The sequence below is a fragment of the Hemiscyllium ocellatum genome, chromosome 37 (assembly GCF_020745735.1).
Source record: "Hemiscyllium ocellatum isolate sHemOce1 chromosome 37, sHemOce1.pat.X.cur, whole genome shotgun sequence".
NCBI classification, from domain to species: domain Eukaryota; kingdom Metazoa; phylum Chordata; class Chondrichthyes; order Orectolobiformes; family Hemiscylliidae; genus Hemiscyllium; species Hemiscyllium ocellatum.
In genome coordinates this window covers 20,833,385-20,860,724 of record NC_083437.1, presented here as the reverse complement: position 1 = coordinate 20,860,724, position 27,340 = coordinate 20,833,385, and the positions used below count along the sequence as shown (strand labels likewise).

The 27,340-nt window shown below is 39.6% G+C and overlaps 1 protein-coding gene across 1 annotated transcript; it reads left to right on the top strand.

Moving 5' to 3' along the window:
* The first annotated feature begins 289 nt into the window (after positions 1–289).
* utp3 (UTP3 small subunit processome component) lies at positions 290–26,286 on the top strand. Its single transcript, XM_060852115.1, has 16 exons — positions 290–523; positions 2,398–2,485; positions 4,642–4,698; positions 6,748–6,804; positions 8,001–8,133; positions 10,543–10,617; positions 12,788–12,909; positions 13,562–13,714; positions 14,676–14,747; positions 14,846–14,886; positions 15,452–15,548; positions 17,110–17,280; positions 17,554–17,675; positions 21,424–21,490; positions 23,410–23,517; positions 26,093–26,286. The coding sequence occupies exons 1-16, from the start codon at positions 510–512 to the stop codon at positions 26,180–26,182; spliced, it is 1,467 nt and encodes a 488-aa protein (XP_060708098.1). The 5' UTR covers positions 290–509; the 3' UTR covers positions 26,183–26,286.
* Positions 26,287–27,340: the final 1,054 nt, after the last annotated feature.

Genomic DNA, 27,340 nt, shown 5'->3' with positions numbered 1-27,340 from the left:
CGGCTCCCTCTGTTACCAGGCAGCCAACACCGACCACTTACACGCGTCAAGGGGAGAACTACAGCTAAAGATCCTGTCATCACTGAAACAGAGTCACAACTTCACAATCTTAATCATAATATATTTATTATATATTTATTTCAAATGAATCTTACTTCTAATATCAAAGGAGTCAAGTAACACTATCTCAAATACAGGGTAGATGAACAAACTCTCCCCCTTTCAGTTACAATGGAATAGGCCACCGCATACCGGAAATTGTCCGGTTACGGAAAGGTTCCGGGTAAGAGAGAAGTAACAAACCAAAAAATATTGAGTGTGCTTTAAATCTGAAACGAAAACCAGGCTGCGGAGGGAACATTCGACATGTAAAGCAGCATCCGAGCAAAACTAAGTCGATATTTTAAGCATTTCGCTTTTCGCGACCCTCGCGCGGAGGGGGAACGGTCACATTTCACCGTTGTTGTGTCCGGGACATTAAAGGGTGGGACCAGTTGCTGTCGGAGACCATGAGGAGACTCCGGTGAGAAAGTCGTCGCTGACGGTGGGGAGAGAGAGGAGAGAGGACAGGGGACAGGGGGCAGGGGGCAGGGGGCAGGGGGCAGGGGGCAGGGGGCACTGGGCACTGGGCACTGGGATGGGGAGGAGGTGGGGACGAAGACAGGTCGAGAGTTGGGTAAAACAATTGGGGGAAAGGAAGGGAGTTTGAGTTTCCCATTTCCCTCTGGCCTGATGCTCAATCCGAGTCGCTGTCGGAACTGTTGCTGTAAACGGATAAAGAAAGAATATTCTCTTTCTTTCTCAGAACCTGGACTCGTAGCTTAGATTGAATAAAAAAACCGAAAGAAACTGCAGATAAACAAAACCCGAAATGGATGGAAAAGTTTAGCAGGTCTGGCAGCATCTGTGGAAAGAAATCAGTCGGAAATCTTATGACACCAAGTTATAGTCTAACAGGTTTATTTAAAATCATAAGCTTTTGGAGCGCTGCCCCTCTGTCCACCCCAGCTCAACTGGTACCTCCAAATCCTGACAAAGTTAAAATCACTCAACAGGTTATAGTTGACAGTGTGGCGCTGAAAAAGCACAGCGGGTCAGGCAGCATCCGAGGAGCAAGAGAATCGATGCTTCGGGCATAAGCCCTTCATCAGGAATGACCATGTTAGCTTTTGCTCTTTCATATATAAATTCAATAACTTTTTTAAAGTTGCGTTCTCAAGATAGTTTTAACAATAGAGCAACTCAGCTCAAATACTGCATTGAAGGTGTGAGCTTAAAGTCTGTCTGTTTCCCAATGTTCAGAGTGATTTTGTTTCTAAAGTGGGAATATCTGAGCAGAGATGGCACCTATTGTTAAAGTTATCTTGAGAGTGTAACTTAAAAAAATTCTGGGACTTACATATAAAAGAACTACTAGGATTTACATATGAAATAACAGACTAATGTGGTCGTTCTAATAGATGGAAGACTTAATAAACAATCCAGGTTTTTTCAATTTCATTTCTGTGGCACCACACTGTAATCTTTTGTTATAAATTCTGTGTTGTATGATCTTACACTTCACAACCACCTGATGAAGGAGCAGTGCTCTGAAAGCGAGTGCTTCCAAATAAACTGTTGGATTATAACCTGGTGTTATGATTTTTTTACCTTTTGTCAGGTGAAGTACTGATGAAGGAACACTGCTCTGATAGCTTGTGATTTTACATAAAACTGCTGAACTATAGCCTGGTGTTGTGTGATTTTGTCCACCCCGGTGCAACACTGGCATCTCCACATTGAAAGAAATCAGAGTTTACATTTCAGACCCAGTGACTTGCAGAACCGATGGTGGCTAGGGAAAATTTAGATTTTATATGTGGAAAAGGGTGGGGGGTGTCGTAAGGAGTAATTGATAGGTGGAGAAAGAGCCTAAAGGAGAGAAGAACAGTTGAACAAAGGGTGAATAGTTACTAATGGGGACTATTAGTGGCTAACAAGGGGTTTACAATGAGAGCTTTTCTCACCAATTCTGTTTTTGTAGCTTAGATTGAAAGTCCGCTGTCCACCAATAGTTTTGGGTGGTCAGCTTTGTTTCCAATGGCTTGGGTCCCACCACATGAACTTCCTCACCTGCTACTAAGATTAGATCAGGCTGTATTTTATTACACACTTTTACTGGTTCCTTACTGCTTAGTCTGCAAATAACCAGAAAAATTATTGCAAGGCTATATAAGACTGAAAAATCTAAATTGGACTATGTTTTAAACTGAATGGGTGGGAGTTTTGTGCAATAGTTTGTATTCGTGAATTTACGGTTAAAACAGTAAATGTTGGAAATAGCAGTTCTAGCAGCATTTATAGAGAGAGAAACAGTTAACATGGGTGAGCTTACTTTCAAATTGTCTACCTTTGCAGCAGGACCAGTAGGCCGAAGCTCAAACAGCAGGTGGATGATGATGTTTATGACCCTCAGGCATACAGCAACTTACCAAATCCAGATGATGTGAGTATTAAAGGGTGAACCTGGTTCCTAATTGCCTTGCAGAGGACATACATTTTAGGATTGTACATTAATTTGACTTACTATGTAGATGGAACAAAGACTTCATGAGAATACAGTTGCTATTATATATAGAATTTTTAAAAAGTGCTTTACTGCCACATAACAGACATATTAACAAAATTAAAGTTTCTGTGATTTAAAGGGACAGTTAGTGTGGGTGCAAAATTGGTTAAGTGATACAAAGCAGAGAAGAGCCTTCCAAAATGCCTGACTGCTTTCAGTTCATTTTCTGCTGTAATACTCCTCAATATCCTTGTTATTTATGGATGTGATTATTTTGTTACGGTTATGCTTGACCTCCTTTATGTAAACATGAGGCATTGAAAACTGCTGGTTACATCCACCTTCATCCATCACCCCTGTGTTTGTACTCCTACATTGCATCCTAATCAGGCACTGCTTCAATTTTAAAATGCTCATTCTTGTTTTCAAATTCTTCCATAGCCTTACTCCTTCCTATTTCTGGAATCTCCTTCAGCCCTTCAACCTTCAAATGTTTGGATCAGAATTGGAGGATAGCAATCAGCAGACCTAATTTTAATCCCTCCAAGACAATGGTGTTTCGGCTACATACGTTGTCAGGTCTGGAGTTTTCCTCCCTAAACTCCTCTGTCACTACCTTGTTTGCCTACTTGTCAGGCACTCCTTAAAATCAACATCTTTGACCACACGTTTTTTCATCTCCTGTTGTGTAATATACTCAGTCTCCCTATGATCACAGTTCTTTGAAGTACCTTTGGATATTTAACTAAATTAATGGTGCTATATAAGTTCAGTTGTAGAATAAGATGGTGCTCCCCAAAAACCTCATATTCCACTTTGGGACCCTTTAATCACATGAGATAAATGTGGATTTCAACAGCCTCCTCATTTCCCCTCCGCCCACATTATCTCAATCCCAAGCCTCCAACTTGGCACTACCCTTCGGACCCATCCGTCAGTGCCCCCTCTGACCCATCACCTTCATCCACCTATTGCTTTCCCAGCTACCTCCCCCCAACCCCCAACCTCTCCCATTTATCTCTCAGCTCCAGCACACAAGCTTCATTCCTGATGAAGGGCCTATGCCCAAAACACCGATTCTCCTGCTCCTCAGATGCGGCCTGATTGGTTGTGCTTTTCCAGCAACACACTCTCGACTCTAGTCTCCAGCATGTGCAGTCCTCATTTCCTCCCCCTGGGTGTACATGGTCCTATTTTGATGTTGTGGTTCTGTTCACCGAGCTGGGAATTTGTGTTGCAGACGTTTCGTCCCCTCTCTAGGTGACATCCTCAATGCTTGGGAGCCTCCTGTGAAGCACTTCTGTGATCTTTCCTACTGCATTTATAATGATTTGCATCTGCTGCTTCCAGTTGTCAGTCCCAGCTGTCCGCTGCAGTGGCCGATATATTGGGTCCAGGTCTGTGATTGAATCTGTGGATGAATGCCATGCCTCTAGGAATTCCCTGGCTGTTCTCTGTTTGGCTTGTCCTATAATAGTAGTGTTGTCCCAGTCAAACTCGTGTTGCTTGTTATCGGAGTGTTTCCACCAGCCATAAATCACCTGACTGACTATTTCTGACTATTTTTAGAACTCTCTTTGATAACACCAGTGGTAAAACTTTGAGTCATCTCTGCCCTATGTTTCTCATGTTTTATTCTGTTTTAAGAGTAATTGAAGACTGAAATGATCTCTCACTCCACGGATGATGTAAAATTGCTTGAGATTTAGTCATAAAACACCTACATGTGTATCAATGCTCACAAGTTGTAATTTTTCTGAATTTTCAGTTTAAAAAATGTGATTCTGTGAACAAAATAAACTTCTCTTCAATAACACTGGAAATTGGGAAGACAGAAGATAACTTAATGACTTGAATAAGTTCAGTAATTAAGATTCCTCGTGTGTCTGTTTATATAATATGTATTGCTGCAATAATATTCCAAATTATCAGCCACCTTTGAATTTGCCATGGTCAACACTGTGCTACTAGCTAACTGGCTGCTGCATTTAGGACAGGTCAGGATTGATATGTGCTGCAGTGACAATGAAGTGGAATGTGGGCCCGGAGCATTTGTTTGACAAAGAAAATATTCTCTTCTTGTCCCCTTGCAGAATTCTTCGGAATATTTTAATGATGACGTGGATGAATTTCATCAGAAGAAGCTCCAGGTGAGTTTGAGACACTCTTCATCACCGTAGCTCTGAAGTTGGGAAATGTTTGTTTTGATCTAACGTGCGTGTAACTGGGTAATCTCCCATTGTATTTCATGTGGGGAGATGAGACAAAGGCAGGTGAAGGAACAATGGTTGAAGTTTTATTGTAACTTAATAAGTAGCAAATATTAAGGGAATATTGAAAGCAGTTGGGACATACAAATTTCTCGACAAAACAGGCTGATGATCTTGCAACTGCAAAACCAAGTTACTACACTGCCTCAGTAGGAGGAAGGCAGTTGTTAAAGTATGAGAAATAGATATTGACAGTTAGTTCTCAATGTGGATATTTATAATCTAGTTGACTCAAGTGTGTGACTGAAATGTAACAGCAAGTATGGCTTGGAAAATACTTGAGCCTGTTCCACTGTTCAATAATAATACTTTTCTTTTGTTCTACAAATGTTTGGCAACAATACATTCACTTCCTTACTTCAAGTCATTACTATATATGATAAACCATTATAATCCCACCAATGATCCTTGTGGAACCCCACTTGTTACAGATCACCAATCTGAAAAACATCCACTTATTCCCACTCTTTGTTTCCTACCCATTATTGCTGTATTCCTGATGAAGAGCTTTTGCCCGAAACGTTGATGTTACTGCTCCTCGGATGCTGCCTGAACTGCTGTGCTTTTCCAGCACTACTAATCCAGAAGTTTTTACCTTTTTTTCTACCCATTAACCAATACTCTGTCCATGCCAATACATTACCTCCAGCATCATGGGCCCTTTTGATTGAACCTTTTGCAAGACAGTTTGTCGAATGCCTTGTACAAGTCCAAACACAACACCTTTGCTGGTTCCCTTCTATCCATTCTAGTTGAGACTTGCTTGAAAATCTCTAATAAATTAGTCAGGCACAATTTCCCTTTCTTGAAGCCATGTTGACTCTGCCTGATTAGATTATAATTTTCATAATGTTCTGCTATTACTTCCTTTAAGAATTGATTGTAATACTTTTCCAACAACAGATAAGAGACTAATTGTCCAAGAGTTATCTGCTTCTTGCCCTCTTCCCTTTTTGAATAGGGGATTTACATTAGCAGTTTTCCAATCCTCTAGTACTTCTCCAGAATCCAAGGAGCTTTGGAAAATTACAACTGATGCATTCACTATCGCTGTAGCTACGTATTTTAGGATGCAAGCCTCTGGGGCAAGGGAACTTAACTGTCTTTAGCCCCAGTTCTTTGTTGAATACTATTTCTCCAGTAACAGGGATGGTATTTAATTCCTCCCATGTATTCTGTAGTATTAATGGGATGTTCGAAGTTTCAAAATTAAGCAATGAATCTTTATCACCTTATGAATACTCTGTTGAAAGGGTGAAAGACTGGGAAGAACATAGGGCAGTACAGCAGAAACCCTTCAGTCCACTATGATGCCATTCAAAACTAATCCCAGCTGCCTGCATGTGGTCCATATCCCTCTAATCCCAGTTTGCTTGTGTGCGCCTATAATCTCTGCTTCTACCATCTCCCCTGGTAGTGCGTTCAAGGAACCTACTATCCTTTGCGTTTATTTTAAAAAAAAACCTTTCCTCACATGTTCCCTTTAAACTTTTGCCCTCTCACCTTAAACCCATGCTCCCTAGAATCGAATATTTCTATCCTAGGGAAAAAAGACTCCCAACTATCCACCCTCTCAATGCCTCTCATAATTTTTATATCCTTCTATCAGGTCACCCCCTTGGTCTCCACTCTAGTGAAAGCAACCCAAGTTTGTCCCAACCTTTCCTTGTAACTAATATATTTCAATCCAGGCAATATTCTGGTAAACCTATTTTTTGCACCTCTTCAAGGGCTCAACGTCATTGCTGTAGTGTGGTGACCAGAACAGCACACAATACTCTAGAGGAAAGGTATCTTTATAGAAAGTAGTCCATTAAAAATCAAGTTTAAGCAAAAGAACAATTGTATGTTTGAAGCTTTCCTGTTGCAGAATTGTTAAACTTAAATCATCTTTATTGTGGATACTGATAGTGTAATTTTGTGTTCCAGAAGCTGCTGGCTGATGGAGTCATGCTGGATGATGCAAACGAAGACTCGATGGATGAGGTTAGTGTGATCAAACTACTGCACTGACACTGAATCCTGCAAAGAATGCTTGACTTTTCAGACAAACTTTGTTTCTAAATCCACTTGTGAAAAATAACTTAATATGTCTATTTATTCTGTAAGATTTGAGTTCTCTGCTATGCATTGGAACCAGTGTGTGTCAGTAAATCAAAAATGCCAATTAACAGAAGGAGTGTTGACTTTGATTAAAATCATGGACCACCAGATCACTCTGCGTCCTATCAGTAATTCATGAGTCTACAGTCATGGGCTGTTTGAAGTCAAAAACATTGCTGAATGAGTACTGCAACAGCAAATGATCATCTATAAAGAACATTAGTAACTTTTAGTTTTACTGTTATAAAACTCTGGCCAGCTGCAGATAGTCTAATTGGTAGTCATTTATCACTGGTATAACTTCCAGTTGCTGAAATGTACATAATCATGGATGTTGATGAGGGGAAAATAAGAGATTCTGGTTGCCAAAGTATTTTGGCTTCTTTCAGCCAGATAATGTGAATTTTGCTGGATTATGTTGTATGTTACCAACTGAGCCACAGCAGAAATGGAAGGTGGATGTGCTTTTACAAGCAAGTCTGATGAGTCGCTTTTGTACACGATGTGCTCATATTGTTGAAAAGCAATTAACACTACCGAAGCTTTTTGTCTTGCACCTGTAAGGAAAAGCGTTCGATTTGGCATTTTTGCATTTACTCTGAATGACCAATAATGTGATAAAATAATAGTTATTTCTGTGAAATTTTACACTCCCTATACTGACCAGCTTTGTTCTGAGTTGTTGAAGTTCAGAGTAACTTGGTGAAACCACTTTGATCACCTGAGGTGGTACTGCTGCCACTTGTCAAGCCTGCCTATATCCTGCAAGAATGCTCCAGTCTCCTGGGGCAGTTGACCAGCCTTTTTATAACTTTCCCTTCCTCTCATCAGTCTAACAACTTTGTCATCACTTAATTTTTTTATCCTCATATGTTTCACCCTTGTTGGCATCTGTTGAATTTGCCTGGCCACTGCGTGTGAACTAAAAGGAAAATGTCCCTGGTTTCTTGCACTGATTGCTACTGTTTCTACAGAATAATGCCTCCATCATCATTTCCCTTTGGTTATTGTGTGGCATATATCTATTAATGTAGAAATTAATTTTAAAAATTAACATTTTTTCTTGAATGCTTCAACAGGAAGAGGTGATGTCCTTGGAGATACCGGACTCAGAGGATGATGAGGAAGACGAGGATGATGAGGAAGACGAGGATAATGATGATGAGGAGGATGTTGACATGGATAGTGACCTTGAGGGCAAATTGGAAGCTGGTGAGCTTGGTGCTGCAATGATTCTACATAATGCATGCAGTTTCAGCAACACTTATCAATCACTTTTCACCTGCCCAGTCTGAAATCCCCTTTAGTGGGTTTGACTTCAATGAAGAGAAATCCTATATGATTGCAGAGAGGGGTTAGGTGAATTTTCCAGGACCGTAGCGCCGCAGTGTTCAGGGGTAGGTATGTTCATGTTTGTCGCTTCCCCATCAGCAACCTCACAGTTAGCTTTAATTGGCCTCGTTAAGCCAGTGCTGGAGTGCCCTCTGGTGGTGGAAGCTGCATTCTGCAATACTGAAATGGTCATCCACCATCATAGGAACATAGAAAGTAGGGGCAGGTAACAAATTTCTCTTCTTAGACTGTGACCCGTGGTGCTGTGCTCCCTTGTCATCAGGAAGATCCTCTTATCTACCCTGTCTAGCTTGGTTAGAATTATATAGGTTTCTGTGATCCCTACTCATTGTTCTAATCTCCAGTGATTATAATACTGACCGATTTCAGCCTCTCATAGGTCAGTCCTGCCATTCCAAGAATCAGAGTGGTAAATCTTTGCTACACTCCCTATATAGCAAGAACATCTTTCCTCACAGAAGGAAACCAAACCACACACAATATTCCAGATGTGGTCCCATCAACGTGGTGTACAGATGAAGCAAGATAGACTGACTCTTGTGCTCGAACCCTCTTGATGTGAAGGTTCAAATATTGTTTGCCATCTGTACTGCCTGCTGCACCTTGATTACCTTCAGCAACTGGGGTACAGTGACATCCTGCTCTTCTTGCACATCTCCCTCTTTCAACTTATAATAATTCACATAAAATCTGCCTTTCTGTTTTTACTTTTGATGTAGATAATTTCATATTTGTCCACATTTTACTTCATCAGTCACTCCCTTTTCTTGTCCAAATCACACTGAAGCATCTCTGCATCATCCTCACAGCTCATCCTCCTACCCAGCTTTGTGTCATCTGAAAACATGTTTCCTGATCCACATCACTAAAATATTGTGAATAGCTGGATTCCTCACACTGATCCCTGTGATACTCTATTGGTCATCGCCTACCATTCCGTTTACTCCAACTCTTTGTTTCCTGTTTGCCAACCAAATTTCTATCCATCTAGATACGCTACCCCTTATCCTATATGTTTTAATTTTACATTCTAATCTTTTATGTGGAGTGTTGTTGAAAGTTTTCTGAAAATCCAAATAAGCCACATCCATTTGGCTCTCGTTCAATCACTCAATTAATTATGTCCTCGAATTCTAGTAGATTTCTGAAGCTTGAGTTCCCTTTTGTAAAGCCATGCTGACTATGTTCAAACCTGCCACTGTTTTCCAAATGCTGAACTATCAATTCTTTATAAAAGACTCCCAACGTTTTTCTCACGTTTCACATTAGGCTGACAGGTCCACATTCCCAGTTTTCTCTCTCTTCCCCCTTCTTAAATAGAAGGGTTATGTTAGCTACTCCAATGTGTAGGAACTATTCCAGAGGCTAAAGAATCTGGGACGGTGATCGCCAATGATGGCAGCGCGATGACGAAGAAGAATCAGCCCAGCAGTGAAAGATGGTACCTGAAGAGTGCGACTTCAGTGTTGGTTGGTTCCAGTGTGGGCGGTGGCAAGGCATTGTCATTGATGAGCTGTCTCAGGGCTGATTTAACTTTCTTTAAACTATATCTTTTCTTGTCTCATTCTTAAAACAATTCAAAATGGCACTGGATCATGGCAACAGTGGACAAGCTTTCCACTGTATTTTACTGTTTTTCTCAATGTAAAATAGATGCAACAATAAAATCATTCTTCAATGCATCCGATATTTCTCAGGCCACTTTAAGTACTCTGGGATGTAAGATTATCAGCCTTAAAGTCAGTTCCCTGGTAATACTGCACTCTCTTTAAACACTGTTGATGTTTATATTGTGTCCTTTGTGAATGCAGAACTAAAGTATTTATGTAGTTGGTTAGCCATTTCTTTGTTTTCCATTATAAATTCTCCTGTTTCTGACTGACAGGGGCCTACATTTGTCTTCACTGATCATCTTCTTTCTGTACGCCAGATGTTTGCAGCCAGCTTCTATTTTCCCCACAAGCTCACCCTTTTTTTTTGTTAAGGAATAAATTCTTGTCTGAAGAGTGAGATTGACAATCCCATTTCTTGTTGACCAAGTGTACCAGCTGTTACATTTTCCTCCGTTATTTTTAATAAATCCTATAATATTATCTTGCCTTGTAAATTCTGAGTATTTATTTCTTGAAATGAGAGTTAGTGCACTATGTTTTGAATCATCTGACCAAGATATATCCTTACTTAAAACTACCTAACTGGAAGAACCGTTTCTAATATGTTATTATTTGCTTTACACTAAAACTAATTTTGTTTTTTTTTGTTTTGTAGATCTCCCCAATGAGTTAGCCTGGGGCCAGAAGAAAGCAATGTATTACAGCACAGACTACATTGACGAGCTTTCACGTATGTGCATTAATTTCCCATCTTGACCTGTCTTCAGCAACAAGGGAACGATTTCCTCCATAGGTTGCATTTTGTCAAATTGTAGACCAATTCTTGATAGATTTTTCATTTTTGTTGCATGCCTTGCACTCAGAGCATCTCTGAGAATTACAAGATATTCATTTTAAGGTGGGAACTGTACAATAGATCAGTTATTGCCAGAATGAGAAAATAGGTTCAAGTTTTGGACATTATCTAATCAGAACTGATGATATTAAAGTTACAGCTGTCTACTGATACTTGAGTTGTGCTAGAGATACTCAATTCATTTGTACCAAGGCCATTTGCTGCCCTTGGAATGTGATAAGAGGTTTTCTGAGTAGCAGCGAGAATGTAGTCACACTGTGTATTGATGATATATTGTTGGAAACTGCAACAAATGAAGGCTAGTTGCTCATTGCATGTTCTGGAGTATAATAGAGTTAATGTAGATTAGTTTACTTTGCATTCTCCTATATTTTAGGACCTGGCTGCTGCATCCATGTTTGTTTGTCATTTATGTAAATGATTTAGATGAGATTATAGAAAGCGTGGTAAGTAAGTTTGCAGATGACACACAAGATTGGTGATGTAGTAGTCAGTGAAAAAGGTTATCTAAGATTATAGAGAGATTTTGATTAATTGGGTCAATGGGCTGAAGAGTGGCAATGGAGTTTAATTTGAATAAATGTGAGATATTGCATTTTGGTAAAACATACAAAGGCAAGACTTATACAAAGTATAAAAGTAGGGCCTTCGGTAATGTTGTGGAACAGAAAGATCCAGGGGATTGGGTATATAATTCTTCAAAGGTTGCATCACATGTAGATAGTGGTTAAGAAGGTGTTTAGTGTGCCTGCCTTCATTGCTCAGTCCTTTTGAGTACAGGACGTTGGTGAGGCCTCTTTAGTCAAGTTCTGGTCTCCCTGGTGTAGAAAGGATATTATTAAGTTTGAGTTACAAGGAGATGCTGGGACTTTTTTCACTGGAGCCTAGGAGGTTGAGTGGTGACCTTTTTAAGAGGATTGTAAACCAAAAAATAAATTGTGGGATATAGATAAAGTGAATGGCACGTGTCTTTTCCTTAGGGTAGGGACTTTCAAGACTAAAGGGCATATTTTTAAGTTGAGAGGAGAGAGATTTTTTAAAAAACTGGGCAATTTTTTTACACTGTGTGGTTCATGTGTGTGGAATGAACTTCCTTAGGAAGTGGTGGATATGGGTACAATTACAACATTTTAAAGACATTTAGGTAAGTACATGAATAAGAAATGTTTGGAGGGATATGAGGCAAGTGGAGCTAATTTAGTTTGGGATAATGGTCAACATGGACTGGTTGGACTGAAGGAGAAAGTGAGCACTGCAGGTGCTGGTGATCAGAGTTAGAGTGTGGTGCTGGAAAAGCACAGCACCCGAGGAGCAAGGGTTGTTTCCATGCTGTAGGATTATATGCCCAAATTCCCTACCTTCTCATTCAGTACATTGTCTTCTTCTGTAGATGTTAAATGTTAATTAAGGAATCCTGTGCCTCCATGTTTACAAATTGTGATTTTGTTCTCAAGTTAGTTGCTTAGACACCAAAATTTGTATTCTGGAAAGAGGGATTTTCTTAATCTACAAATACCTTGTGAATAATGTTAGGTCTTAATAATTGCAATGATAATCCACTTTAGCACCCTATGTCTCAAGTGTCCATTATCATTCTTTATATTGTTTAAGATGCAATAAGTTGTATCTGAGTTGCAGATTTCCTCAACATCCAACCTTTTAGAACCAGTAGATGTTGATACGGAGATATCTGGATCGGTGAATGTTTATTTGAAGTCTCATCTCTGAGCGACTCTATAGCAATGCATGATTTGTTTGAAATTCCCTGCCACTGATCCTGGGAGTTGTGTGAATATAGCAGTAGATTCTAAATGTTCTTATTGTAGTGGCACAGCTGAAATGTGATGCACTATTGCAATTTTGCTTCAAGTCTTGAAAATTACCTAATTGGTAATCTCTTTGTTTTGACATGAGAATCCTCAGAAAATTATAACCTTGAATTTTTGACTTTGTGCTATTTTGTCCTGATGAAAGTTTAGTAGTAAAGCACAGATGCATAAATTTACCATGACTGGGTTCTCCGTTTCTGGCTGTTTACACACAGGTGGTAAGGGTAAGGAAGAAGCACTGGCAGAAGCTGAGGAGGAGGAACAAGAAGCTTTGAATATTCAAAAGCGTTTGGCAGAGAATCTGACAGAGGAAGACTTTGGACTTGACCTTATTCAGGTAACCAGCGACAGATATTGAGGCCTGCAAATGGTTCTTTCTTCAGATTTGGTGTGTAAAGTCAAGTTGGCTTGAAAGGAAGTTATCAGAACAGAACATTTTCTTCCCTCTCCCTATCAACCTTGAGCAAGTAGTTCACCATCAATTTTTTTTTACATATAATTGAAGTGTTGTTTGACATCCCTGGTATCCTTCTCAATTGTATTTTTTATTTTCAGCCAAAACGCCAGTCCAGACTTTGTTTTCTTTCTTCCAAATAATTAGGTTTGGCTCAACTTTCATTTTGTTTTTGCAATACTTGCTTAATTTAAGCTGTATTTCTGGCATTTGTGTCTCTACTGTATCCTTTCATATAGCTGGGGTTAACCTGGAGAAAGTGATAGAAAAGCAGAATTTTTGCACCTGCCTGTCTGATCTGCCAAAAGTCGATGGAGGGAGGTGTGTGGGCGAGAGAGCTCATTCTGCTAAAAAAAAGAGACTCAGCCATGTCACTGTCACACTTTGTATTTTGCAAGGTTTTTTTGACCTTTAAAAGCTGTTTATGTTCAACAGCATCAGGTCATCCATGTCTAAGTGTAAAATTTGCTGTTGAGGCAGGATTTTCAATAAGGGTGCAGCTGAGGATTTAAGTATTTTTGTGTTCTTATCACAGGCGTTTGCCCAGGAGCAGGAAACTGAAAAAGCGACTCAAAAAGATCTGATAATTAAAAAGGATTTGAAGAAAATGTCACATAAAGAGCAGATGAGTCTACTGAAGAAGGAGTCACCAGAACTTCTGGAACTCATTCAGGACTTCAAAGCAAAGGTTATTAAAACATTGAAACTTAATGTTGAATTTATTCATCTGTTATGCTGTTTTATTTCTGAATGATGTTAAGTGGCATATAAATCGGATTAAAACTAAATCTAAAATATAATAAAGCAACTTTTTAAACAGATGATGTGCTCTATAGAGCCAAAAAATACTTTACATGTAACTTGTTCTCTTTACTTGCTGTTGGAATGTGAAGCCAGGACTTATTGTCTATCACTAAATGGTCCTTGAGAAGGTAACAATGAATTGTGCTTGTCATATGAAGAGTAAACGAGAATAGTGTGATCATTGATGGAAATGGAACTGTTCATTCCAGTAAGGATTTCCAGAACATTTTGGTGTTGAGATGCTTATTCAGGCCTAATACACTTTATCTGCTTCCCAATTTTCTGATCTGTGAACAGAAACTGGAAACTTGCTCAAACAGGCAAAGTTGTTTGACTCGCTGACCAGTGATCTATCCAACCTCTCTCGTATTAATGGTGCAGCACAATGGGAAAGGGGATGAATAAAGCTGAAGTGGAATTTTAACTGTAATGTACAGGATTTGCTTATTTCCAATTACCTTCAGTTATATTTTGCTTGTGAATTAGTATTGTTAACACCACTCCAGGCAGAGTCTCTGTTCTGAATTTAGTACATTTTAGCTTCTTTTCAAGTTACAGTTGTTGATGTATAAAGCAAGGAAAAATTGGTGACTGCTCACTTTTCAGAAAGCATGGATTGGGGGTCACGACTGAATCCATGCACCTTTTTATTTTGCAGGAAATGTCTGGCTTATCATTAACTGTCAAAATCTTCCTTTACATAAGCTGTTAAGAAGACGGAAAGCTTGGAAATTCCTGTCTTAATATTTGCATGCTACTTCTTAGGATTGTGTGTTGATTGTTAAACTACTGTTGCCAAGTTTCATTCAGAGCATTTGATTAGTTTCTGATTTGCCTTTTTGCAGCTCATGGAGCTGAGGGATAAGCTGCATCCGCTAATGAATATGGTGAAGAGTAGGAAGATATGTGCAGGGAAGGTATGCTGGAACAAATAACTAAATGGGTGCGGATGAGGATTGAGAGAGATCACGTTATCTGGATTATATTGTAATAATTGTTCTCCCTTGATTCACAGGGTGCCCACTACGTGCAGACCAAGTACCACCTGTACCTGAAGTATGTTTCTTTCATAGAGAATCTGTATCTTTTCCAAAAACTGGTGGGGGGGAGCTGCCTTAAATGCAGTATGTCCAGCATGTTAGTCACGAGTCACTGTATGTGGCTAATTGCATTTCTGATGAGTAAATAAAAGTGGGTAAAGACCACATGCTCTAAATGCTTGTATTTACACGGTGTCTGCATTCGTCCTTTCACCATGTTTGGCGCATTCGTTTAGAAAAGGTGGAAAGTGTCCGTGTATTTTATTTTAATCAAGTACATTTTACTCCTTGGTAACTGCTTATTTGATTATTGTCTAAAATGGTATATGACATTGTTAGAGATGTGGATTCAGCAACATGTTGAGGAATAGAAGCAATCACCATGGAATAATAACTGATGAGGGAATGTGAAGATTTCTTGTATTATACCATAAAAGTGTGAAGTACTGTACATAAAAAAAATTGTACTTCCAGTAGCAATGTGATGTCTTCCATATCTTGAATATTCCTCATTTTTACTTTTGGTTTAAACTTTTAGACAGTTGTGATTTTCTTGTTAACAAAATCTCTGTAATCTGTAGTTATTGCACAAACATCAGTTTTTACCTGGTACTGAAGGCCAAGCGGATCCCAGTGCATAATCACCCTGTGATCGAGAGGCTTCTCACCTACAGAAACGTAAGTATCCAGTGGTTTAACTGCACCAGGGACTTCAATTTTCCTTGTGTCACTCTGTATCCATGGCTGCAGTCAAAAGGTTGGCCTGGGTCCATTTCAGTCTATCATTCAGAATCTAGTTAGATTAGGTTCCCTAGTGTGGGAACAGGCCCTTCAGCCCAACCAGTCCACGCCAACCCTCCGAAGAGTAACCCACCCAGTCCCATTTCCCTCTGACTAATACACCTAACACGATAGGCAATTTAGCGTGGCCAATTCACCTAACCTGCACATCTTTGTGACTGTGGGAGGAAACTGGAGCACCCAAAGGAAACCCACGCAGACAGTCGCCTGAACCAGGTGCTGTGAGGCAGCAGTGCTAACCACTGAGCCACCATGCTGTGTTCTTAAACACCAAATAAGATTTAGTTCTGGAATCATTCTCTGATTTGGTTGATTCGGTCTGACCAGCACCTACCCAGCCCAAGCAGCACCCATTGTATTCACTGGGCTGCAAAGATTACTGAAGAATCTATAACTTTACTCCGGTTTGGGTGAACTGGTTTCCAGTTTAACAATAATAAAGACAAAATGCTGGAGGAACACAGGAGGTCAGGCAGCATCAATGAAGAGAGAAACTGAATTAGAATACAATAAAATCTATTGTCATCTGCACTTTGATATGAAAAATACAGTGAAATGTTTGAAGTTGCTCCACCGTGATGCCGACATCAATGACAGCAGTCATCCATAATAATGTTTTAAGAAATGTAAAATTAAGACAAAGTTCATCCCAATTCAGCTAATGGCTCCTGGGCTCGAAAAGCCAATTAAGGAATGATGCAATACTGTGAAGACCCAACCAGGATGAGACCGCCAATCTGGGACAAGACCACCACTACTCGCTGTGGCTACCTATCAGGCAGTTGGATCACCTGGAAGCTGTAGATGAAGAACTCCCCCACACAGGGACAAGACCCGTGCCAGAACAAGATTGTCATACTGGAAGACAGCCATGCTGTTCTGAGACTGTCATCTTTTCTCCTTCAGATGCACGGGCCTAGTGTGGAACTGGAGCCTCACCTAGCCTGTGAGTGCAGACCAGGGGAGTCAGCCCTGGACCTACTCCTTACTTGCCAGGAGAACCCAGACTGGAGAGGAGCTGCATCTGGCTTGTCCTGGTGTTGCTGCTGCCACTAGAGGCCTCCTCTCTCACCTGCCATATTCTAGACCCAAAAGAAGAAAAACCAAAGAAAAAGAAAGGAGAAAGCCAGTGGGAGCAGACAAGCCTTGGGCTCAACCTACTGTGCTGCACCTCATTGAATTATACATTTTGATTCCTCTATGACTCTCTTCCTTTAGTACTGAACAGTTTCTGTTGGACTTGACATGTTAATTCTGTTTCCCCCTTCACAGCTGCTGCCCAACCTGCTGAGTTTCTCAACATTTTCTATTTCTGTTTCAGATTTCCAGTATTCATGTATTTTGCGTTTAATTCTGCTAAATGATGGTTGGATTAAAAGCAAGTTATGCAGATTTTTCTCCTGTGTTCTTGCATTTGACGACTGCTTTGTCATTGCAGCTGATCAATGATCTAGGTGGATTGGATGAGAAGCTGTCGTCTGAAATCCAGCAGCTTTTGAGCCAGGATAGCCTGGAAATTACGAAAAACGTTCAACTCTCCTCTGAGGAGAGAAAAGTTCCGATTCAATTGAGCAAACAGCCTAAAGCTGGACAACGAATGGAAGAAGAGGTGAGATAGAGGTGACTCATTACACATTAGCAAGGATAGAATCCAGATTTTGAAGGGTGAGTAGTTATTGTTAATTATATATAGTTGTCAATATTTGAAAATATGAGAGTGACCTTGGCCGTTTTCACACCAGTTTAACACTGAAAGTGAAACTCAAGTTTTATGGTGAGCTTTGACGGACTGAATCTGTTCTTATCTATCTTTAATCATTGCTACGAATAGACAGTTTTTCCACACATTCTTGAGTTTAACAGGATCAATGTTTTGATGTAGGTCTCTGACGACACAGTTTCTGGGGACTCCAAGTCTGATACAGATGAAGAAGCAGCATTCCAATATTATAAGGAAATGGAGGAGAGGCTGGCTGAAAAGAGAAAGAGAACTCAACATCACAGGTGCTGATCATTCATACATGAAACATGCTTGCATATGAATGTATTAGATTGTGTCACTTAATCAGGAAAATAATGGCTGTTGGGATGTGCCCTGCACAGTGTTTAAACTAATTAACTTTCTGTGGTAAAGATGTTGTGAACAAAGCATTGTCTCTCATATTAAAAAGAGATATTACTGCTTTGAAGATGGGGAGGTATGACATAGTGAAGCCAGAGGTGTACATTGGCTTTTCAGAAAGCATTGACAAACTACTGTATTAGTAGAGAATAGGAATTACAGGAAACAGCCAACTGAGCTAACCAACCCCCACCATGATAAGTACTGTACCTAAAAGTCATCTTCTCGGTCTTCACCTCGAACTGACTCAGATATTTGCAGAAGTCCTGGAGAGCAGAGAATTATGCCCCTCAGTATTTTAAATTTCTTGGGCAATTTCTAGTGTATCAGAACTTCCACAATGTCCCAACAAGCATCTCAGTAAAGCACCTGGTCTCTATGATGTGGAAACCAGAAGGTTTGAGCTACATTCTGAATGAGGGAAAGATGCATGATGTGAATGAGCAAGAACAATTTGAGGGTTCAGATTCACAAGATTTTAAATCCAGCCGCTCAAAAGGAAATGAATGGAATATTGGCTGCCGTGGGAGGAGGAGCCAGTGTTGGACTGGGGTGTACAAAGTTAAAATCACAACACCAGGTTATAGTCCAACAGATTTATTTGGGAGCACTAGCTTTCAGAGCACTGTTCCTTCATTGGCTGGTTCTGCCACCTGATGAAGGAGCAGTACTTCAAAAGCTAGTAGTTCCAGATAAACCTGTTGAACTATAACCCGTGTTGTGATTTTAACTTAACTTGTATTGTAATGGTAAATTTATATATAATAGGAAGCTCATTGATGTATTGGAGCTGTACAGTTCAGATTTGTTGGAATGTTGCCTGATATGATGAAATACAAATATGAAAATGTTTTGTGAAATTCAGACTAACTTTGTCAGAACAAAGGAGATTCAGTGGTGGTTTGATGGATGTGTTCAAAGTTATGAAGGAGATGGAATAGAGTAGATAAAAAGTGTTTTGAATGATTGCTGGTTCTAATCCAAGAATCTGCAGCCTGGAACCGGTTATTGCTGTTTAGCATCTCACTTGTGACTCCCACTCATTTCCAGTTGGATTGCATGAACAGAAAAAAGGCTGAGAAAAAAATTAAATCAAGAAAAGACTGAATTGTGTTTTTATTATGAAGATAAAAACCTAATTATTATAATGTACTTCATTGTTCCAAATAATTATTTTAACAAAAAGCATGTTGTATTCTAAATGAACCCCTTTGTGACAGAGCTAAATTATTCATGTTATGTATGCGCCTTTGGTTTGAGGAATAACTTTTACAGTTTGATCATTATTGTACCCTTTATAGTTGGGTTAAATTGTTCTCCATTAGAAGCTGTTTAATTGCAAGAAAATGTAGTGAAAGAAGTTGTCTTAATTCTTGCATCTTAAGTTTGTTTTAAAGATAACTATAAAATTTTGTAGGTAAGTTCTGATTTATCTTTTGACATAAATTCTGCACATGTATTGTCTATTATTTTTGCAAGCAATACATTCTGCACTTGGCAATTTGCCAAATATTTGGTTTAGCCACATTGAATATTCTACTTGTGGCTCCTCAGTTTTTCTCAGAGGCATTTTTACTTTTTGAAAAGGTTATTTGGGCTGTTGGTCTTTGTTAAAGAGATATCAGACTAGAAATGTGGGAAACTACTTTTCTGCATTTCCAGTGAGTGATTCTGGATTGCCTAGTTGGACTTTGTGATTGAAACAGGCAACGCCAACATTTAAGAATGGGTTGATGAAAGAATGAATAAGAAGGATGGCAACAGGGTGGGTATATGTGACTGTGATCTTAAGATAAAAATTAAAAATGAACTGAATTGAAGGTGACAAGTAGGTTAGACCAGGGAAACCCAGTGGATATGGTCTATCTAGACTTCCAAAAGGCCTTTGATAAGGTGCCACACGGGAGGCTGCTGAGCAAGGTGAGGGCCCATAGTGTTCGAGGTGAGCTACTGGTGTGGATTGAGGATTGGCTGTCTAACAGAAAGCAGAGAGTTGGGATAAAAGGTTCTTTTTCAGAATGGTGACAGCCGGTGACAAGCGGCGTCCCGCAGGGTTCAGTGTTGGGGCCACAGCTGTTCACATTATATATTAATGATCTGGATGAAGGGACTGGGGGCATTCTAGCGAAGTTTGCCGATGATACGAAGTTAGGTGGACAGGCAGGTAGTACTGAGGAAGTGGGGAGGCTGTAGAGGACCTAGACAGTTTGGGAGAGTGGTCCAGGAAATGGCTGATGGAATTCAACGTGAGCAAATGCGAGGTCTTGCACTTTGGAAAAAAAGAATAAAAGCATAGATTACTTTCTAAATGGTGAGAAAATTCATAAAGCCAAAGTACAGAGGGATCTGGGAGTGCTAATCCAGGATTCTCTGGATCTATTCCATGATTCTCAAACATGCAGGTTGAGTCTGTGATTAAGAAAGCGAATGCAATGTTGTCATTTATCTCAAGAGGGTTGGAATATAAAAGCACGGTTGTGCTACTGAGACTTTATAAAGTTCTGGTTAGGCCCCATTTGGAGTGCTGTGTCCACTTTTGGTCCCCACACCTCAGGAAGGACATACTGGCACTGGAACGTGTCCAGCGGAGATTCACACGGATGATCCCTGGAATGGTTGGTCTATCATACGAGGAACAGCTGAGGATCCTGGGATTGTATTCACTGGAGTTTAGAAGATTGAGGGGAAACTTAATTGAGACGTACAAGATAATACATGGCTTGGAAAGGGTGGACGCTAGGAAATTGTTTCCGTTAGGCGAGGAGACTAGGACCCATGAACACAGCCTTCGAATTAGAGGGGGTCAATTCAGAACAGAAATGTGGAGACATTTCTTCAGCCAGAGAGAGGTGGGCCTGTGGAATTCATTGCCGCAGAGTGCAACGGAGGCCGGGACGCTAAGTGTCTTCAAGGCAGAGATTGATAGATTCTTGATGTCACAAGGAATTAAGGGCTTCGGGAAGAATGCTGGTAAATGGAGTTGAAATACCCATCCGCCATGATTGAATGGTGGAGTGGACTCGATGGGCCGAATGGCCTTACTTCCACTCCTATGTCTTATGGTATTATGAATTGCCTACTTTCATATAGTAATGCTTATACATTTCTGGTTTGATTCCCCAGCAAGGATACAGTAGGGATACAAAAACACAACCTAGCATTGCTGGCACAGTGGGGAGACAAAAATATCATTTCCATTGCACTAGCAATTGGGTTGAGTAAAGTGAATGCAAAACTGCCCAAAATTGGTTATTTATTTACTGTGACAAGGTTTAGCTCCCCTTTTAAATATAATTTTTTGGTTCAAATGTTTTATTTCCTTGCCACTCCACAGAAATTATTCCCAGCAAGAACTTTTTGGACGCAGGTTGAGGCGTGGCAATCGACTTACCTGTTTTGTTATTTCAAGGATGAAAAGCAGCTGCTTGGAAAGTAGGGAAAGAGTTCATTTGAGAAATAGTTTATTTATGCTAGATTCTTCTAATCCTGACTTGATCTCTGAGAGCTGGAATGTCTCCCATCACACACTTCCTCCACCTCCTCCATCACCTCTTACCACAAACACCTTCAGTATTGATGAGAGTAAATGTTGTAGTATTCCAATGAATAACATTGGGTTTTGTATTTCAGCAATGAGGACAGTGCTGTGGTAAAGGAAGGACTTAATCCAGAAGGAAAGAGAAAGATCACATACCAGGTTTCTAACTCCACTTTAACATATGTTTGTCTACTTTAGAGCAACGTTTTTAACCTTTTTCTATCTGTATTGGCCTGAATCTGTAATATTCAGTAGAGCTCAAAACTTAAGCTGTTTCTTTGAGTTATTATTTGATTTTAAAAATTACATTCATAATCCTAAATGTCAGTTGAGTGGTCGATGTGCAGCTGAATATTTTTGCTATTTAACATACCATGTTACTAAGTAAATGCACTACAGCAGTGATTTTGTTTACTCGTTGTTATCTGTCTGAGGGAAGTCTTTTGTTTACCAACTGACTGACTGGTTTGGTGGGAGCTTTCCATGTGAAGAATCCAAAACTTTCCATGAACATCCCAGCTGACAACTCTACTGAATAAGTCAGATTGCAGAATGAAATCTGACATAATAAGAGTCATAGAGTTGTACAGCACGGAAACAGACCCTTTGGTCAAACTCATCCATGCCAAGCAGTAATCATAAATTAATCTAGTCCCATTCTCTAGTACTTGACCTACATCCCTCTAAATCCTTCTTATTCATATACCCCTCCAGATGCCTTTTTAAATGTTGTAATTTTACAAGTTCCACCACTTCTTCTGGCAGCTCATTCCATACTCGCACCACCCTTTGTGTGAAAAAGTAATCCCTTAGGTTCCTTTTATATCTTTCCCCTCCCACCCTAAACCTATGCCGTCTAGTTCTGAACTCCTCCACCCCAGGGAAAAGAACTTGTCTATTTACTCTACCCATGCCCCTCATGATTTTATAAACCTTTTATAAGGTCACCCCTCTAGGGAAAACAGCCACCCAACCTATTCAGCCTCTCCCTATGTCTCTCATCCTCCAACCCTGGCAGCATTCTTGTAAATCTTTTCTGAACCCTTTCCAGTTTCACAAGATCCTTCTTATTGGAGGGAGACCACAATTGCACACAGTGTTCCAAAAGTGTAGGCAATTAGTGTGGAGGTTTAGTCACTGAAATATATTCACAAAGGCTACAAATGTTCTTGACCAAATTAACATGAGTATTGCACAGAAGAAAAAAACAAACGATAAGAGTTTAGGAAGATCTTAACATAGTTTGAGATATTATTTTGCTATTGATTTTCGAGCAATATCTTTCCAGTTACTCAATCCCAGAGAAATTTTAATTTCTACCTCAATTCTTTAATGCTTAACTGACTCCTTTTCAGTCGTCCTTCCTGAACTACTAGGTGTTTGATGTTTTCTCTCTAAGTCTGCCAGCATGAACCGTTTTCAATTCCGAGGGCCTCAACCTCTTTTCTGTTCACACAATTCAAAACCGCTAAAAACTCAGCTTTGAAGCTCCACAACTAAACTCTTCTGACAGCTTTTGATTATTCTGAATTAAACTTTCCTCAGATTTGTTTTCCCTGGTTGTAAACTTAGCACAATAAAGATTTCATCTTTAAGCTAGACACTGAATCAGATGCCTTCTTGCTTTTAATTCACTACTCCAACTGATCTTCTGAATTTTGTTTTAAAAAAAGTTATCTTTACAAAACTGAAACCACACATCTGTTCAGTTTCAAAATTTTGAAATGATATATACAGTTATTATATACCATAGAGCAACCAATTTAATCAGACTTTGGTATAGGAAACTGATATTGAGAACAGAAAAGATGGGAGAAACTCAGCAGGTCTACCCTTATGTCCAGAGAGGGAAACTGAGTTGATGTTTCAAGTCCAATATGCAAGTCTTCAAAACTCACTTTTTCTCTCCATGATGCTGCTTGACGTCCTACGTTTCTCCAGGAGTTTCTGTTTCTTAATTGTTTTAATACAGATATGTGCCACTGAACCTTTCAGTTCACAATTGGCTACAAACCTGTTTGTCAAATATGTCAAATTTGTCTCTGGATCCTCATCAAACTCTGTATGATCTTCAACAGATTGCCAAGAACAAAGGTCTCACACCTAAAAGGAAGAAGATTGATCGTAATCCCCGAGTCAAGCACCGAGAGAAATTCAGACGGGCTAAAATACGAAGGAAGGGTCAGGTGAGTAAAGGGATTCCCCCCAGTAGATTGCAGGAGTTGAAAATTGCCATGTAAATAAAGCGGCTTGTTAACAAATTAAATTATTTACGTCTGGTGTGGGAGTTTCAGTTGTTGTTTATTGGCAGAAGAGGACATCTCAGACTTTCTTAACTTGAATAAAACTGAAAGTGGTTCCCTTGGCCCCGGCAGAAATTTTCCTTGGAAATAACTTTGGTTTCTAGATTGGTGTGTGAAGTAGCAAAGCGTTGAGTTAAAGTACTGTTATGTTCTGATTTGGAGGTGACGGTGTTGGACTAGGGTGTACAAAGTTAAAAATCACAACACCAGGTTGTAGTCTAACACGTTTAATTGGAAGCACTAGCTTTCGGATGCTGCTTCTTCATCAGGTGGTTGTGGAGTATGGATCTTATACTCTACAACCATCTGAAGGAGCAGCACTCCGAAAGCTAGTGCTTCTAATTAAACGTGTTGGACTATAACCTGGTGTTGTGTGATTTTTAACTTTATGTTCTTTGTTGTAGTTATGATATTATCTTTTTGGAGGTGGGGATGAGAGATTGATAAATTGAAGGAATGAGATCATTAGCAAAGTGCATGGAACAGAAGTCCATAGCATAATGGAATACAAATTAGAATGAAATTTACTGTAACAGGCTGTCTAATGGGAATTTTTGTTCTTTACATTTTTCTCCTGTACTATTCAGTTAAACAAAACTCAATTTGCTTGCAAGGAAATAACAGCAGAGAAGAAACTTGTCCACAAAGGACCTTGCAATACGAGATTTAAAAATTGGGAAGCAAACAAAAAAACAGCTCAGAAGCAGGGCAAAATAAAGGACTGAATTCCATACCAAATCAGGGAGAGAGATGTTTTTGGTTAAAAAAAAATGAATAAAATTTTTTAAAAATCTAACATATTAAAAAAATCTTCCCAAACAAAACACCTCAAGAAATGGGGCAATCTACCTGTTATTGTTCAGTGTTAAGATGAGCTGGCAATCTTTAACACTTTTCACATAATTGATATATTTGATAAACTCAATGGAGACATTTTTCTTGGTGAGATTAATGGGTAAATACAGCAAGTTGCAAAATTATGGTGTAGCTCAGATTGCAATTTTTGGATGGTGATATTTAATCACAGATCTGCAACTCTTTTGAAGTGCACTTTCATTTGATGTATTTAAGTGACAGCGAGTGCCATAACTAATTATGGCCCAGTATTCATCCAGGAGACTCATTGCATCAAGAGAAAAGAGCATTCCCTCTAATAATTCCACTTTGATTGAAACATATTTTAATTTCTTAGGAATCATAGAAGTATGCAGCACAGAAAAGGGCCCTTCAGCCCATTGAGTCTGTGCCAGTCAAAAAAAATCTAACTATTATTAATGATTTGGATGTGATCTTAAGAGGTATAGTTAGTAAGTTTGCAGATGACACCAAAATCTGAGGTGTAATGAACAGTGAAGAAGGTTACCTCTATTACAAAGGGATCTTGATCAGATGGGCTAATGGGCTGAGGAGTGATAGATGGAGTTTAATTTAGATAAATGTGAGGGGCTGCATTTTGGGAAAGCAAATCTTTGCAGGACTTATACACTTAAGGTAAGGTTCTGGGGAGTGTTGCTGAACAGAGACCTTGGAGTGCAGGTTTATCGCTCTTTGAAACTGGAGTTGCAGGTGGATAGGATAGTGAAGAAGGTGTTTGGTATGCTTTCATTTGTCGGTCAGAGTATTGAGCATAGGAATTGGGAGGTCATGTGGCTGTACAGAACGTTAGTTAGGCCACTTTTGGAATATTGCATGCAGTTCTGATCTCCTTCCTATTGGAAAAATGTTGTGAGACTTGAAAGGGATCAGAAAAGATTTACAAGGTTGTTGCCAGAGTTGGAAGATTTGAGCTATAGGGAGAGGCTGAACAGGCCGGGACTGTTTTCCCTATAGCGCCCGAGGCTGAGCAGTGACCTTACAGAGGTTTATAAGATCATGAGAGGCTTGGATAGAATAAATAGAAACGGTCTTTTCCCTGGGGTGGGTGAGTCCAGAACTAGATGGCATAGGTTTAGGGTGAGAGGGGAAAGATATAAAAGAGACCTAAGGGCAACTTTTTCACACAGGGTGGTGCATGTGTGGAATGAGCTGCCAGAGGAAGTGGTGGAGGCTGGTACAATTGCAACACTTAAAAGGCACCTGGATGGGTATATGAATAGGAAGGGTTTGAAGGGATATGGGCCGGGTGCTGGCAGGTCAGATCAGATTAGGTTGGAATATCTGGTTGGCGTGAAAGGGTTGGACCAAAGGGTCTGTTTCCGTGCTGTACATCTATATGACTCTATTCAAATTCATTTTCCAGACTTGGTCCATATTAACATGTTGGGTGTTCATAGTACATATTTATACTGAATCCATATTTAGAATCGATGCAATTACATCCCAGTGTATCATACACAAGTTACACCATTACTTTAAAATGGGCCATTCTTTCTAATTTCCCTAAAAGTTGACAACATGTGAACTATGTTGAATACTGCAGTTTGTTTAAGTCAGTCAATGAGAGATGTTAATTTTGCAGGTACGCGAGGTCCGTACGGAAGTGCATCGATATGGTGGTGAGCTCTCTGGCATCCGTATTGGTGTTAAGAAGAGCACCAAGTTTCAGTAATTGTGCTGCTTCCTGTTGAGCATCTGCAACTTGGAAATCAGGGAGCAGCTGCTCTGCCTCTTTGTATTTATAGAGTTTAATAAAAATTGTGCATTTTTACTGTGCTTATCTATTGGTAAAGCAGATTTACTGACAAGTGGATTCTGACTACAGGTTATTAAAATACGTTTACACCCATATTATGGATAGCATAATCCTCTTAAACTCCAAATATACTTACTCATTACATTCAGAACTGCAGCCTAGAGTTTGCTTTGATATAGTAGGAATACTTAACAAATTGAAGAATGTACGCAAGTGTTGTTTTAATGGAGACATTTGTTAGATTTAGACCTTCATCAAAATAGATGTATTGTGTTTGTCTTCTACCAACACTTAACAATGTGTTATTGCAGAGCAATTTCCAAACCTTTCATTATTTTCTGCTTGAAAATGCTGCTGAGCTGAGCAGTAGCCTCCTTGATCCTGTTGTAAGAGTACATATTCAATCCAAAGTATGAATATGTCATTGGTTTATAAATGTATAATGCTAGAGTGAGCATTGCCGCAAAGGCATTTTTACATTTCCCAATCACTGAAGAAAGATGAAAGGAACTTGTTGTTTACCATCCTTCATGTTGCGTCATAACTTCAGATAGCTGACTGCTAATATGGCGGTTCTGATCGGGTATCAGTGCCGTACTGAGAGTAGTTTTGTGGAGTGACTCATGAAAACTAAAAATCTTGCCCTCATTATTAAAGTTTTTTGACCTTGACACAGGATTTAAGAATGAACAGAACACAGTAATATTTGAGGGGCTCAAATGATGCACTCACCTGTTTATGGAGGAGCTCATTAGGTTAATCATTTAAACTACAATATTTCAGTAGATTTGGTGACAGCTGAGCCTAACTGTGTCATCAATACACTGTGTAATGAGAGTTCTTGAATAGTAAGAAAGCAGATACAACTCCGTTTTTATCCACTTCAGTGTGTACACCCAATCTGGGATCCTGATCGCAGAGATACGTCTCATTGGAGTCCTTTTAAATTGGGAATCATTATCTGTGTCACTTAACTGTGCACTTGCACTGACTACAGAAATTAAATAGACCACATTTGCTGAACTATTCTATATAACATAAGCAACATTCTAATCAGTAAGCAATTTATTTTGA

Excerpts from the sequence above, each read along its gene's own strand:
- utp3 (XM_060852115.1), top strand. Across the intron at positions 14,748-14,845 it reads GGAAGATATGTGCAGGGAAG|GGTGCCCACTACGTGCAGAC; the intron begins GTATGCTGGAAC and ends CTTGATTCACAG. Across the intron at positions 17,676-21,423 it reads AAGAGAACTCAACATCACAG|CAATGAGGACAGTGCTGTGG; the intron begins GTGCTGATCATT and ends TTTGTATTTCAG.